Source organism: Dicentrarchus labrax, unplaced genomic scaffold, assembly GCF_905237075.1.
Source record: "Dicentrarchus labrax unplaced genomic scaffold, dlabrax2021, whole genome shotgun sequence".
Classification (NCBI taxonomy): domain Eukaryota; kingdom Metazoa; phylum Chordata; class Actinopteri; family Moronidae; genus Dicentrarchus; species Dicentrarchus labrax.
The window spans coordinates 13,205,734-13,220,651 of record NW_026136711.1 but is presented as its reverse complement, the minus strand read 5'-3'; the positions used below and the strand labels follow the sequence as shown (position 1 = coordinate 13,220,651).

General features: G+C 45.4%; 1 protein-coding gene across 1 annotated transcript in view; it reads right to left on the bottom strand.

The window, feature by feature from the left end:
* The window catches only part of lrig1 (leucine-rich repeats and immunoglobulin-like domains 1), a 36,536-nt gene that overhangs the window by 6,817 nt on the left and 14,801 nt on the right, over nt 1–14,918 (bottom strand). Inside the window, exons 4-13 of the mRNA XM_051414454.1 lie at nt 10,090–10,227; nt 9,630–9,773; nt 8,648–8,791; nt 8,009–8,152; nt 6,202–6,345; nt 3,873–3,953; nt 1,907–1,978; nt 1,353–1,424; nt 968–1,131; nt 269–622 (exon numbers count right to left, since the gene is read on the bottom strand). Of these exons, the coding sequence (XP_051270414.1) occupies nt 269–622; nt 968–1,131; nt 1,353–1,424; nt 1,907–1,978; nt 3,873–3,953; nt 6,202–6,345; nt 8,009–8,152; nt 8,648–8,791; nt 9,630–9,773; nt 10,090–10,227 (1,457 nt within the window). The remainder of the gene's footprint in view (nt 1–268; nt 623–967; nt 1,132–1,352; nt 1,425–1,906; nt 1,979–3,872; nt 3,954–6,201; nt 6,346–8,008; nt 8,153–8,647; nt 8,792–9,629; nt 9,774–10,089; nt 10,228–14,918) is intronic.

The following is a 14,918-nucleotide window of genomic DNA, read 5'->3' as shown; positions in this document are numbered from 1 at the left end:
AAACGGGACAATTGAAACTCAGATAAGTTTAACATAAACAGACATTTTTATTAGGTGGAAATGATGTAATCACACACATATCAACACAGATACTGAAGCATGTTATTTTCTGTCCATCTTGTCTTGACATGACACTGGAGCTCTACTATTTTTCATTTTATTTGTCATCATATTTTTCAAACCATAATGACTCAACTCTCCCCCTTCCATAATATTAATAATAATAATGAAACATTGATTTAACCTTTAAAAAAAAAAAGAAACCTACCGTTGACAATGACGCGGGCTTTGCTGGAGTAGGTGGAGCCAAAGTGGTTGGTGATGATGCACTGGTAACGGCCCTCGTGGGCGAAGGTGACGTGCCGCAGGTGCAGGATAGTGGTGTACTCCATCACGCCTCCACCTGAACCTGGCGAATCAGATGTTGTGCCTTGGTGGTGAGCGCGCACATGGGCATAGTTCTCCGTCTCTGCGTGGCGAAGTAGCTCCTGGTCCTTGCGCCAAGCGAAGGTCATGGGGGAGGAGCTGCTGCTCGCGGCCGTGCAGGTGAGACGCACGTCGCTACCGAGGACTGTCACCGTAGTTTCTGGCTGAACGGTGATTTGAGGTTTCGGAAGGTCATCTGAAGGTGGAGAGCGATGGAAAGGCAGAAGTGGAAGGAAGAAGAAAAAAAAGTGAGAAAAGGCGCAAAAGATAGTGTGTATCGAGGGACGAGATAAATGTGAGTTGTGTGTGTGGTTCAGTGCCAAACACCAGAAATGTCTTTCAGTAGGTGTCTGCTTGCTATGCATAAATGGCTGTGAAAGAGGCAAATAATGGCTGAGGCCAAATGCAGAGCTAAACAAAAACACCACACAAACAAATATGTGCAAGTATGTAAATAACAGAACAGCGCCAAGCTGTCAGTGTGACTCTTGCTCAACACACCCGCCCATATAAACACAGATTAAGCACACACATAACTCACCGCACACAAAGCTGCTGGACGGAGCCTGGAAGATGCTGGTGCCCTTGAGGCTCTCCGGGTGGGCGCAGGTGGCATTGACACCAGCCTGCAAACCACGTGTCACCAACCAGTCGGGCAGCCAGTGGAGCTGGCAGTCACACAGGAAGCTGTCGCTCTGAATGAGACTGCGGAGGAGAGGAGAGAGGTAAGTACATGTGGTATATATCACATCTGTTGCATCTGTAACGGAATATGTGTTTCTGAGAGTGTGTGCGGATGCCAAAAGCACTGGGGGATTTAAGGCGTGTGTGAATGTGTGTCTGCTGCTGGCTGTTTTCTGCATGTGTGGATCTGTACACATACTGTGGATGTTGTGTGTTTGTGTAAATGCAACTGTATAACTCACAGGGTTTTGAGGTTCTTCATTTTACTGAAGGCATCGGGCTGGATGGATCGAATAGCGTTCTCTCCCAGGTTCCTGTTGGGACATTACACATCGTCTCATCAACTGAATACACATTCCAGCCATACACTCACAGGCTTTCATTAAGGAGGCTCTGACTTCTAAGCAAGGTGGAAATATATGTACGTCTGAGGATACATGCCAGCTTTTCCGTCCCTCCCTACCCTCATTTGACAAAGGCCTGTGAAAGAGCTTATAGGAATTCCATTTCTTCTGCGGAGCTCGCCATATGCTCAATAACTTTGTTCTTGCGCAGAGGCAGGAAAAAAAGGCCAAAGTTGAGATTGTGCTAGGCTAACGAGAGAGAAGCAGCTGGGTGCTCGCAAAAGCCTCTGTCTTCTCCTTTTACAAAGACGCTATTAAATTGCTAGCAGCCTGCTCTCTGCCAGCTACTTTTGGCAATACTCCCTCCACCACCCAACCCTCTCTTCCTCGCCCTCTCTCTCTCTCTCTCTCTGGCTGGGAGGAGGGGCAGCTAAGCATTGTGGGATACTCACAGGTGTTCCAGGGTCTCCAGGCCAGAGAAGGCTTTCTTGGCCACCGACTTGATCTTGTTTCCAAACAGAGTCCTGCCGTTTCCAAACATGAAGGGTGTCGATAGATGAAGAGAGAGAGAGAGGGAGAGAGGGAGGGGGGGGGAAGAGGGGGTGGGAGGGGGGTGAAAAGAGAGAGCGAGAGAGGGAGAGAAGCACAATTAGCAAGGCTGAATCTGATAAGAGTGAGGGGATTGAGGTATTGGAAATCTGAACTGTGTGGAGATTAGCCCAGAGGAAGGGTGAAGGAGATTGGATGGGGTTGGAGTGAGTGTGTGTGTGTGTGTGTGTGTGTGTGTGTGTGTGTGTGTGTGTGTGTGTGTGTGTGTGTGTGTGTGTGTGTGTGTGTGGGGTGGGGGGGCACCTGGGCTCTGCGCAGCTCTTCAAAGACCACTTTTATCTTTATTAGAATTTAATAGCAATGACCAGGCGGGGCTGTGTATGTGCGGGAGTCGTAATTATTTTCCCCTGCAGCGCTTGTAAGGACATACATGCAACCATGTGAGTGTGTGTCTGTGCCTGTCAAGCCTGGTGTGAGCCAAGAAGTGAGTCGCTGTTCCCTCTGATTTGGGGTCCTAATCCCTTCTTCCACCCTCTCCCTCCGCCACCTCCCCCCCCTCCCTCGTTCCTCTCCTGTTGTAGCCTTCACTTCACAGGAAGAGGACACACGGCTGGTTGGTTCACAATGAAGACCCCGGTGTTCTAACTCATCCGCATGTACACACAAACAAACGGCTGTCTTGTCACAGGGATGATGAGAGGGTTACTTTGTCATTTTCAAAACTTTTAGTTTGAAGGAATTAAAAATCAGAATAAAAACCGAGATCAACTCATGGTTTTCCTCGGCTTAGATCTATAAGATCCACTTCCTCCAATGTGGCGGCATTCACAAGCTGCTTTAAGGAAACCCAGTGTGTGTGTGTGGTTGATACTTTGATGTCTCAGCCCTTCTTTCTCTTTTCTGCATCTCTTTTTCCCATGACTCGCTTTGCCAGCGTTGGGATGCAGCGGGCCGCTTCCGCCAACGCCGTGACAAAAGGGGCAGGGTCAGAGGGAGGGGCGTGTGAGGCGTTTGATGTTGATGACTGAATGCAGCCCTCAATTTCACCCTTTCTCAGTTCCAAACAACAAGGACTGGGAAAGAGGGGACGAGAGGAGCAGAGGCATGGAGGAGAAATAGAAATAAGCCTATTGGGGAGCGAACCCCTGCCAGCTCGAAGAAAAGCCCTTTCTCCCTCTCTTTCTCCAGTTCTTTCTCTTTCAGCGGTGCTCACACTGCGAACCATCTTGGCTGGACATCATCTTTTCATCCTGCAGGTTGATGATTGCCCCTCAGTGCCAGCAACTCCACGTCCGCTGTAATTTCTCAACTCGCCAACTTTCGACATTGGACTTTTTACTAGCTGTCTTAATGAAAACATTGAGGAGTAATCATGAAAAACAGATAAAAAAAAATGATTCACTGTATCTCCACAGTTTGGCAATAAAGCTACAGTTAAACAATGAAATCATGAGATGAAAGCCAGATTGAACTGGAGACAGACTGGCCTGAGCCTCTACAGGATGACGGGACTAATAAAATCACCTTCGATGTTTCATGAACAAGCCTTGTTAAAAAAAAATAATAATAATAAAAAAGAGGGAAAGAGGGGCCCTATAAGTCATTGCAAACACTTCCCTACCAAGTGAAGTGTGGGGTCCTGAGGGGACAGACATCTCAAACTCTGCGGCCATTAGTTGGACCAACTAGTGTTAGCTGGCAATGAGGGGCGAGTTGGGATTTGGAGGGAGACTTTTGGATGCAAAGAAAAATCTCTTTCTCTGACTGTTTCTCTGTTTTTGAAGAGTGGCAGAGAGGGATGAAAAGGAAGGGTCGACAGCAAACGAGAGGCGGAGGGAATTGAAAGAAAGAGCGAGGGGAGACACTCACAGCTTGTTGAGGCTGTCCAATCCAGAGAAGGCCCCGTTGGTGTCCTCTATTGTGCCTGAGATGTCGTTATGGTCCAGCTCCCTGTGGAGAATGAGAAAAGAGGGGAATAAGAAAGATGGAAGGAGGGAGGGAAGGAGGAGAACAGGGACGGGGTCTGCCAGCGCTGAAGCGTTTCATAGCCCTGGCAAAGGATGGTCTGGAAGTCACGGGTTACCCCCTTCGCCCACATTCCCCCCCCCACATCATCCTCCCCCCTCTGCACCTGGCCTTAAGAGCCCCTCTGCCGCTCTGCTCTGCCAACCAAGCGCATTCTTTCCTTAGAGGGGCGGAGAAGGAGCGTGCATGTGACTATGTGTGCATGTGCGTTGGTGTGTCGAGGCAAACCCAGCACCGGGAAACACATGTATAATTCATGACGGCATGGAGGCACTGGCGGGGAACACAATGCCTTGTGAGTGGCCAAAACAGTTGGGTCTGTTCGTCCAATGGCGGCAGGTATGGCACAGCCAAAACTAAAGCTGAGTCTTAATGAGGTCAGGAAGCAAGCTTAGCCATGGCCAGTCAAAGATAAAAGGGATTCAGTGAGAAAAGAAAGAAAAGGGGAGAAAAATGGCTTCTTTCAGAGCTTTTGAGGTTCCCAAACACTTGTTGAATACACTTTATTTCCCCTTGCAAGGTCTAAAGAACTACCTATGTAGGTGAAGTCATAGCTGCAGAGGAGCCACCATCCCACCCCTCGGCATGGTAATCGAAAAGAAAAACAACAGAGTCGGAGGACTCCTCTGAGCCATTAAAAGACTTTTCTTTCAAACTTGAGAAAGGCCTTTGAGGCTGATGATCAGCCACACCCTCCACCATCTCCACAATAGTGCCCTCCACTCCTTCTCCACCCTTTGCTTTCCAAGCATCTCTTATCCCCCTCTGGTTCTTTTCAGTCTCCACTGGCCACCGTCTTAGTTAGACTGGACAAGGGCTGCCAATTTCCTACTCTTTCTGGCTGGCTGGATGTGAATGGCCATTGCCTTGTTAAAGCAAGGCCAGTGGTGGGGGCTGTCGAGCAGGGAGACCGGGCACGGAGAAGGGGGGCCCCGATGAGCCAACGACCCCCGTGGCCGAATTAGAGAGCAGGCTGGCTTGTTTGGAGCTTTCACACCCCAATACAGGCTCCAGCCCCATGCCAGCACGACCAGCAGCGCAGGCCCAATTAAAGCTCCCCCGGCTCCTTTTCAGGGCTCAGCCTATGCCTGTCCTCCCCTTCACTGATTAGATTAGGCCTGCCTCAAAGACACAGGGCGCAGGAGCGGTAAAAGAGAAGGAGGCAAAAGATTATGGAAAATTAAAACAGAGATAGTGTGTGTATTCAGGGGTTACCTTGGGGCAATGACAGAAGACACTTACGATAACGGAGGGGAAGAAATGGGCATTAAATGTGCTTTAAAAAGGGTAAAGCCAAAAGAAACAAAGAGAGAGCAATTAAAAGACAAGAAAGGAAAACGTGACCAAAAGCCTGAGATAGGGCAGTCACAAGCTCAGCTCCCTATCCCACCCTCTATATCCTCTGTAACTAGTTATCTAGCACCCAGTGTGCCAGCAGAGAGAGAGAGGCCTTATGTGCCTTGGCTTGTCACCCAGCTGCGAGAGAGAGCTTGTCTAGCGAGCTCTGGCACAACTCTCCTCTCTGGCTCTCTCACCAGGAGTAGGCATAGCCAGCAGAACCTTGGTTAGGAACCAAGACCCCCAAAGTCTTTCTTCTGCATTTATCCCCTGACTTTCTCCCTTTCATTCCCTCCTTTTCTTTCTTTCGGCCTGTTTGGGCTTTCTGTGCACAAGGTGGATCAGAGGGAAAAGAAGCCTCCGTCTGTATTCATGGCTTCTAAAAGTGGGGGAAGGATCTCAAGGGAGGTAAGCGACATGGAACACTTTCAGATCCAAGTTTGTTGGGAACTAGTTTTCAAAACAAAAACCCCACAACAGAACCAGACAAAAGCAACTAAGTGAAAGAAGAAACAAGAAAATTAAGGAGTTGCCACAGAAACCATGCCAGTAGTGATGCATGAACACCTCGTTTAAGTACAAAAAACTAATGAACAGACATGATTACAAATTGAGATCAAACCCGTCTTGAAAAATAAACAACTCTGCTGCCTGAAGTCAAATGAAGTGACTACGTAAGCCTAAATATCGAATATCACAGAGGCATAACCAATATTAAACATGTCCGCCTTTACTGCTCCCAAGTGGCCTTAATGCAGGGGTAAAAACAGTAATGAGTGGGTTCTTGGGGGTCGTTAGGGGCTTGATAATGGTGGTTAGAGTGGGGTGTACTTACAGGATGCGTACGGCCTTGAGGCCTCTAAAGGCTCCCTCGGTGATGTGGCTTATGGAGTTGTGGCCCAGACGGAGAGTTTGGAGATCCCCTAACACAGCCAGGCTGCCTTCATCCAGACGAGTCAAGTTGTTGTACGACAGATTCCTGGAGAGAGAAAGAGAGTGCGAGACAGACACAGAGACAGAGAGAAAGAGGGGAAAAGCAGAGGGAAGAAAGAGAAATGTTCTGTGTGAGGTCTGGAAGGAGATGACAGGTTGGCAGAATGCTGAGGCAGCTCACAACATCATTATTCTTAAATTTCATGGCTGATTCAATGTCTATTTGCCACTCTGATATGTTTTTCCATTGTGCCTTTTTCTTTACCACAAGATGTTAACAGAGAATGGGCTTAGCAGACCTTAGAGCTCAACTAAGGTCCTAACCGTTTGACAGAGAAGAAAAGAAATTCTTGGTTGGAACTTTACATGTCTACAATCTCCATTTATAAGCCTACTTGAGCATGTGGTAAACCCCAGGGGAATATACTGTCACTCATTTTTACTGCAGCGCTCAAAATGTTACTTATTTTCATATCAAATCTCTTTTTTTCTTACAAGACTGGAGGACATCCAAATGGGATGAGAACAGTACATGGATTTCCAAGCAGTTTCTCTAGTTTTAGGAATTTGGAAGAAAATTATACTGTAGTAACAAGATGACACCTGACTTAGGGAAATGTTTGGTATAATTTACTTGACAAACAAGTGGAAATGAAGACTGCTGAATGACATGTTTTAATGACTTGTAAGAATGTTTTTCATAGTATGCATATAATAGGTCTTGATAAATCTTGATTATAAATCCAATAAAGGTATCTTTCAAACAGTGGTCAAAGGCAGTATTGTGCATTTTCTGCCCTCTCTGTGGCCCTCACTGTCTGTCTCTGTGGCCAGGCCTCAGGTTTACTTGACCAGTCATGTGTGCAGAGATTCTCCCTGATGACCAGCTCAGCCTGGCCCATTGGGAATGCAATAACTGGCTCCTTATAAAGACGAGTCACTCTTTTCTATCAGTCATGGGGTTCATCATAACCCCTGATAATAAAAAAGATCATATAACCACTGACTGCTGCAGCGCCGGTGGGATGATTAAGGGATGTCGCTGGGAGCAATCTGTCGGCAAAACGGCAGTGAGACACACACAAAGCAAACTAACATGAATGCCATCTACCTCTTTATCCCTTCTGACTGTTACACATAAACAAACAAAGGCGCCACAGATACCCCAGGCTACCTCGCAGTTAGCAACGCCTCAACTGAGCAAAGCACTTTACACCAGCAATACGGCCGTCTTGTCAACAGAACAGGGAAGACTCTCAGATAATAACTCCTCATTCGGTAGACAAAGGCAGTGAAGGCGATCCTTCAGTGTAATTACCACAACACAACCCGTAGAGGATTACACACAGGTTTGCCAAACCCCCACGCTTCAGAACTGAGTACAAAAACTCTTGTCGAAGAGCCCAGTTCTAATTATGGGATAAACAGGCTTATTCTGAGAATAGCGTAGAGTATTGAGTGTTAAAGCACAATGTCATTTAACCCTAGGGGTGGTGGATGGGTGATATGGATGGGGTTGGGGAGTGTTGGATTCTCAGGCTATAGTTTAATCATACAGCTTTCTTTTTTTTTATACTGAACTACATTCAACTCTTCCACTGCAGTTATCATTCCAGGTTTAGAAACTTTAACCACCTTGTACTGAAAGGATTTTGCAAGAGGACATCTGGCACAAGGGTGTTTAGGCTAATTTGAATGCTAGTACTCACAGTTCCCTGAGCTTCTGGCAGAACTTCCATCCATCAGCGTTGATGCGGGCTATAGAGTTGTTACTGAGGAATAACTGCTGAAGGGAGGTCAGGCCGTACAGAGAGCCACTGTTCACCTCTGTCAGGCTGTTGTAGTCCAGGTGACTGCGAGAGACAAAAATGAGCAAAAAAGGTTTTCAGTAAGTCAGTATATCAGGAAGTTTGGTGGTAATTGTGTTACCCTAAAATGTGCAGCAGTGTTTCTGAAAAACTGCAGTGCAATTTGTGACTATTACGGTGTTATTTTGCATGTAATTGAAGTAATATGTAAAAACTGCCAGTCAGCAGGAAAAGGTGTGATTACTGCAATACTGGGCAAGTTCCAGTAAGTACAAAAATATCTAATAAGGTTTGGTTGGGTGAGTATTCCTGTAATAGTCAGTAATTGGTGCAAATAGGATTATCCTCTCAGATAGTGCTTGCTCCAAGCTATGTGCCTTAAATCAAATGGGAAGTTTCAGATATTAGGTTTGATATTATATGTTCTATGATTCTGATGTGGAGGGTTTTACATAATGTATAATACTTGGCAATTTTCAAATTTTATGTAATTGTATTATTAGGTTTATGTACTGATCAGGGTTGTTGTTATTTACGTACAGGACTTTCATCTTGGCCAGGTCCCAGAAGGCCCCATCAGTAAGTTTGCTGATGCTGTTTCTTTGCAGCTTGAGGACCTCCAGGCTGGACAGACCCTTGAAGGTCAGACCCTCCACCTGACGAATACGGTTCCTGTTCAGCTCACTGCGGGGTGGACAGACAAACAAAAAAATACATTTCAAAATATTCCCAACATCTCGAAGACCATTTTCTTACTTTTTTGACTGAGGAACATCTCTGCGTGTAATAGTGAATCTGTGTGTGTGTGTGTGTGTGTGTGTGTGTGTGTGTGTGTGTGTGTGTGTGTGTGTGGGTGTGTGGGTGTGTGGGTGTGTGGGTGGGCTGTAAAACCCCTTAGGTTGGCAAAGATAAACATCTACACAGGTTCTTTTGTGCCTGATGTACATCACCACTACAATGTGGAGATACGGTGTCACCGAGGCCACCTGTCCAACAAAAAGGCACCTGGGGGAAACCACGGGAGTCACAATGGGGGAGACTCCCATTACGTGAGTCCCTTTGCTCTCCAGAATGGAGGCGTTGAGCTACAAATAGGTCGACCTCACTGTTACGCTGGAGGGAAGTTTGACGAAGATAATGGAGCACGGTGTGGAGAATGAACTAACCACTTTGGGGATATGGAGGAAGGCAATAAATCACCGATGATATGGCTCCGGTGTTTACCTAGTCAGACCTTATCCACCCCTAGAGGTATAGGCTCACGCTAATAGTGTTCCAAATGTTAAAACACACAGACCTCGATCAACAGACACAATAAACTGCTTCTCATTTAAACTCTTAATCTTTCCAATTCTGTAATGTCTCCAAAGGCTACAACTGGGAAACTCAGATTTTTTTACATTTGTGTTTAGGTTGAAAATGAATATTGTTTTTGCAGGTCGAACTGCGCTGACAGATCAAAACACAACCTTTTCAGCATACTATCTATGCTGTTTAACTGATGAAATCCAGTGGTACTTACAGCTGGGTGAGCCTCGGGAGCTGGAAGGCTCTCACAGGGATCTGGCTGATGCGGTTTCGGCTTAGTCTCAGGACCTGTAGAGTTGAACCCAGATGGTCCAGGGCGCCAAGCTCCAACACGATGATCTTGTTGTTGCTCAGGTACCTGAACACAGAAACAGCACATTGTGACATTAGAGATTTGTAACAAACCTCAAACATGTGTTCATGAATGGCCCCATTCTCGTCTCTCTTGAATTACTTAACATACTTCTTGTATGCTGTAATCAAATTCCCCCCATGTTTTCATTAATACACTATGAAACTTTCATATTGGTATTTTGGATACAAATGTTAGAGCTATTGTGTGCACTGTCTTCCTGTTAAATGTTTCTACTAATCTTGACCCACAGCGACCAGTTAAGTTTCATCTTATTAAATATTAATTATGTGCCACAGTAATACTTAGAGAGTATACTTACAGATCTCTGATTTGGAGGCCTGCAGGAAAGCAAGGCCCTCGGAGCTCAGTGATGTCATTATTGCTCAGGTCCAGGGTTTCCACAGAAACCAGCTCTCTGGTCCGTCTGCCATCTATACTGCGGATCTTATTATGATGACTGGAAAATTAAAAAAACACATAAAAAAGGCATTAGGTGTGGTTGGAAATCTGAAAAAATATATGCTACGAAGCATCTGAATCACTATCTCTGAAAATATGACCCTGCTGAACTTCAGCGTCCTTTTCCCATCCCAACGAAGACACTCCAAATCCCCTGGCTTCTCTAAACTCCCTCTCTGGCACAAAGAGAGCAGAGTACACAGAACAAAGTGGTCTTCATCCACCACAAAATGTGTACTTTAAGAGCTTCCAAACAGAGGCTGGTCTTCTTTAAACAATTCCAAGGACACCTGTGCTTCTCAACGGAGCTTAGACGCAAAATCTATTAGATAGATGGGGCCTCGGTGATCAACCAGTGCCACTTGAAGGGGGATTTCGGAGTACTTCAGTATGTGATGGAATGGAGAGATGCCTGTGTGGGTGTCAAGAAGTTCTGAACACTACCAAGGTCCTAATCTATCTAAGGACAAACAAGTGGAAAGTTCTGAGTGGATAACAAAGAAACAAAACTTAACCTTGAAAAGATGCAATGAAACACTTTTCACAGGAAAATCTGAACATCTAGCCAGCCGATGCACCTGAACCCAGAGAGGAGCAATAGCATGTCCCCCTTTCTAAAGTTTCCTAAGCTGACTAGAAAAATACAGCTATACCATTTTTAAGTCTCCACACAAGGAAGCCTAACATCAACATGCTACAGCTCTGTTTTGTCAGGCCTAAAAAGCTTACCTGAGCCAGAGGCCTGACAGAAGACTGGACAGATTCTTGTCTTTATTTTGGCTTTTGGGGACCAGAACCCAATTGCACACAGAGAAGAAGTGAAATTTTAAAAAAGAGAAAGTAAAAGACACTGTCCCCTTTATTAACCTACAATTAGCAGGAGAAGAAGATTGTGGAAACGCTGCTCGGTTATAGACACATTCACACAAAATAGGCCACAGGGCACACAGGAAACCCAAACACTGTTCTACTCTACTGCAAACATACACACAGACAATGTATACAGTAGGCATAAAATATGCAAAGCAGACAGACAGGTGAAAACAGAATACACAGATAGACATCCATCTTGCTGCACCAGTGGTCTATGTGTCTATGTAGGCGTGTGTGTGTGTGTGTGTGTGTGTGTGTGTGTGTGTGTGTGTGTGTGTGTGTGTGTGTGTGTGTTCCATATATGAGAGTGTGTTAGGAGTCTGATGGCCAGTGTTATCTGAGCATACATGAAAGCCTTTGCTGGGTGACACATTTGACACATGCCTGGGTGCTAACTAGGGACGGGAATTTCATTTAGTATCACTTTCATTTATCCGACTGGTCTAAAAAAAACTAAAGCTAATGAGTGAGAGAGTGAAAAGGCAAGAGAGAGATCAAATAAAGTACCTTTATTTGATATTTGATACTTGAGTAACTGTAAAAGCACCAAGAAAGCAGATACACGCAGATGACACCACTCTCTGGTTGTCACTCTTAGCAATGACTGTAGTTCTATACTTCAAAGATATATCAGAGAATTACCGAATACCAAATAAAAGCTCTCTCCATTTGTCCACACACACACACACACACACACACACACACACACACACACACAGTAAAATTACATTTACATGCAATGTCATTACATTCATTTCCATCCCTCAGAGAAACACCAGTTAACCAAAGCTGGGCACTATCCAACCTGCATCAAACCCTGGCCTGGAGAAGGCTCGTGGAGAAATGTCATCTGACGGGGGCTAACCCACTCATACTGACAGCCAGCTCGGTCTGAATGGGGCATTTTATTCTCTCTGTCTCACCAAAGAGCTGTGTTTAAGCCCCATTTTCCAACACAGAGCCGTCTTGCCTAGGATCCATTTTGTCCAAATCTGATGACCTACCCCATGTGAATCCATTTACACAAGATACAGGCAACATTCAGACACGTGGCAGTGCATCCCATCATTGTCTTCCCAGACCCCCTGTCACAGATTGACCTGCATTACAAGTAGAAATATCAGCAAAATTATGTATCTTCTGATCAATTCAATTGACCCATGGAAAGCTTGACATTATTCTGAGTTAACTTCTTAGGATGGTGTCTGTGTGTGTGTGTTTGAGAGAGAGAGAGAGAGAGAGAGAGAGAGAGAGAGAGAGAGAGAGAGAGAGAGAGAGAGAGAGAGAGAAAGAGAGAGAGAAAGAGAGAGAGAGAGAGAGAAAGAGAAAGAGAGAGAAAGAGAAAGAGAAAGAGAGAGAGAGAGAGAGAGAGAGAGAGAGAGCAGGTGTTCCACCAGTCAAACTCGTCAAAACAAGGTCAGTCCCTCCTTCCTTTCTAGCTTTCAGCCAGCAGATGGACACGCACACATACTCTTATTGGTGTCTGAGAGGAGGAGGAGGGGGTCACACCACAGTGGCCCACCTGAATAAACAGTGGCAGAAATGGTTAAGGATGAGCCTCGCAAGTCCGCCTGGGCAAACACACACACACACACACACACACACACACACACACACACACACACCACAAATAACAAACGCACACATGGGACAGAGCAACAGACAGTGGCTACAGTGAGCCTGAGCAAAAAGGACAGAGAAGAGGAACAGAGGAGGGTAAAGGGGGGCAGGAGAATGAAGGGGTGAGGTGGGGTCAACAGCTGGTGACCTTTGCTGGGAAAAACATATCAGTCTCAAACTGGTGGGAGAGGTTGACCTCTCTCACTCTTTCTCTCGCCCCGTTCTCTTTCCACCACTCAAACCAAATTCCCTCTCCGCTCTCCCTCCCCCTTCTCCCTCCCTCCCTCCCACAGTCAAAGCCCAGCTGCGTGTGAGAGACAGATAAAGCCCTGGCGCTCAGCGTGTTTGAAGTCTACACATACAATAGTAGCGTTTATAAAAACTGATTATCATACGGCCAGGGACATTTCTGATAAAGAGGAGCTGGGTTCATTCTTGTCCCCTTTGATGTCCGGGGGCCTTTTTCGCCTTGATTCCACTTAATTCCAAATCTCATTACCCTGCCCCATTGACCATCTGATTATCATGAGCCTGGCTCGTTTCGACACTTCTTTTGATGTATGGAAAGTACATCAGCGGTTTACACTACCATGCCCATTCTCCCATTTCCAGTGTCATCTTAGGGGGCGATTGTTTGGCCCGTCTCTTCCCATTTGAAGCTGGCGGTTGGGACAAAAGAAGAATTATTTTAAAATCAGATCATCCATCGGGCCATATGATTTCTATCCCAAGCTGTTTTAAAGGCCCCCTTTGATGTTCACTGGGCAGGCGATGAGCACAATGGGAAAGTTTGTGCTGCTATGCTGTCACTGTGACAGTGTGTTTTTAAAACTTTTTGTTGCTTCTTTTTTTTTGCCATCCTGCTGTGGCATTCTGGGAGTCTGCGGGATGCCAGTTGGTACGCCAAGTGCATTGTGGGAATATGGGAGTTTGGCATATGGTCTTTGGTTAGTTTGTCAGGAGTTTCTATTTGATCAGGTGACTTTTGTTTTAAATCTAAGATGCATAGAGCTCTGTTGATGAAAACTGGAGCAATACAACTATACAGAGCGTCCTATCTGTGCCTAATGAATTCCACGAGGGCGACAGCCATCAAAATGAGCTGCCAGACATGTCAGTGAAAGGAAGAGGATGAAAGGAACAGGAAATGGAAAAAAAAAGGCCAAAGAAATGTCACATCTCAACCGAGCATGAGATTAAGAAGAACAGAGAAAGAAAAAAAAAAAAACAGGAACAAATCCAGCCCACACACCTACCCTTTCTTAGTCAACAAATTCATGTTTTTTTATTTTAGAAACAAGACTACTTTACTCATAATGAGGCATTTGGCACTCCCACAGGAGCAAGTCATCAAGTTCTTTGTAAGTGCAAACTTTTCAAATAAGATTCTGAATCAGATATAGCCAAATAGCCATGTGCTGATAAGATTACACCGTCCGATTATTATCTTGGCAAAAGTTAATCATCAGCAACTGTGAAATTTGCTGAATTAACATGAACATCTCCAAGCAGTATATAATGCATATATTAATGACTAAAAAGGTTTGTTGAAATAAAGTTTCCAATGAAATCATGTAAAAATGTAAAAGGATATGAGCTGTTTTTTGTGTGCAACTATTGGCATTCTGCATTACTCCACCCAGCGTGTGCCACTGTGGGATAATAGCAAGTACCCAGTTTGCACCACACTGCAGAATTTTGAAATAAATTGGACATTTAGAAAGCCAGAAATACTGGAAAATTGCCATTTCCTTAAAGCATTTTAATGTGTGTAATTCTACAAACATGATTAATATTGTCACTTCCATCAGACAGTGTCAGCAACTAGCAAACTGATACACTCACAGACTCACAGGTAGTCAGGCAGTAGCAACCACATATGATGCTTTTTGGAGACTTCACTGTTGGATGAAGGACTGAAAGCAGATTCTCAGTTCATTTGCCCGTGTGTGTGTTTGTGTGTAAACCACTGTCTCACACAAACTTGTAGTCAGACGACATTCCAGACTATCTCAACCAATGGCACAGGAACACTGCCCTGCAGTCTATACTGCTGCCTCTGCCAGGGCACATACACAGACACGCTCACAGTCCAGAGGGCTTGGTGGTTGCAAGGGAGATGCAGTGCATTGGATTTACTTTTGGGAATAACCCTGAGCATGAGCTCACTTCTCGCTTCCCCTTTTTCCCTTCCTT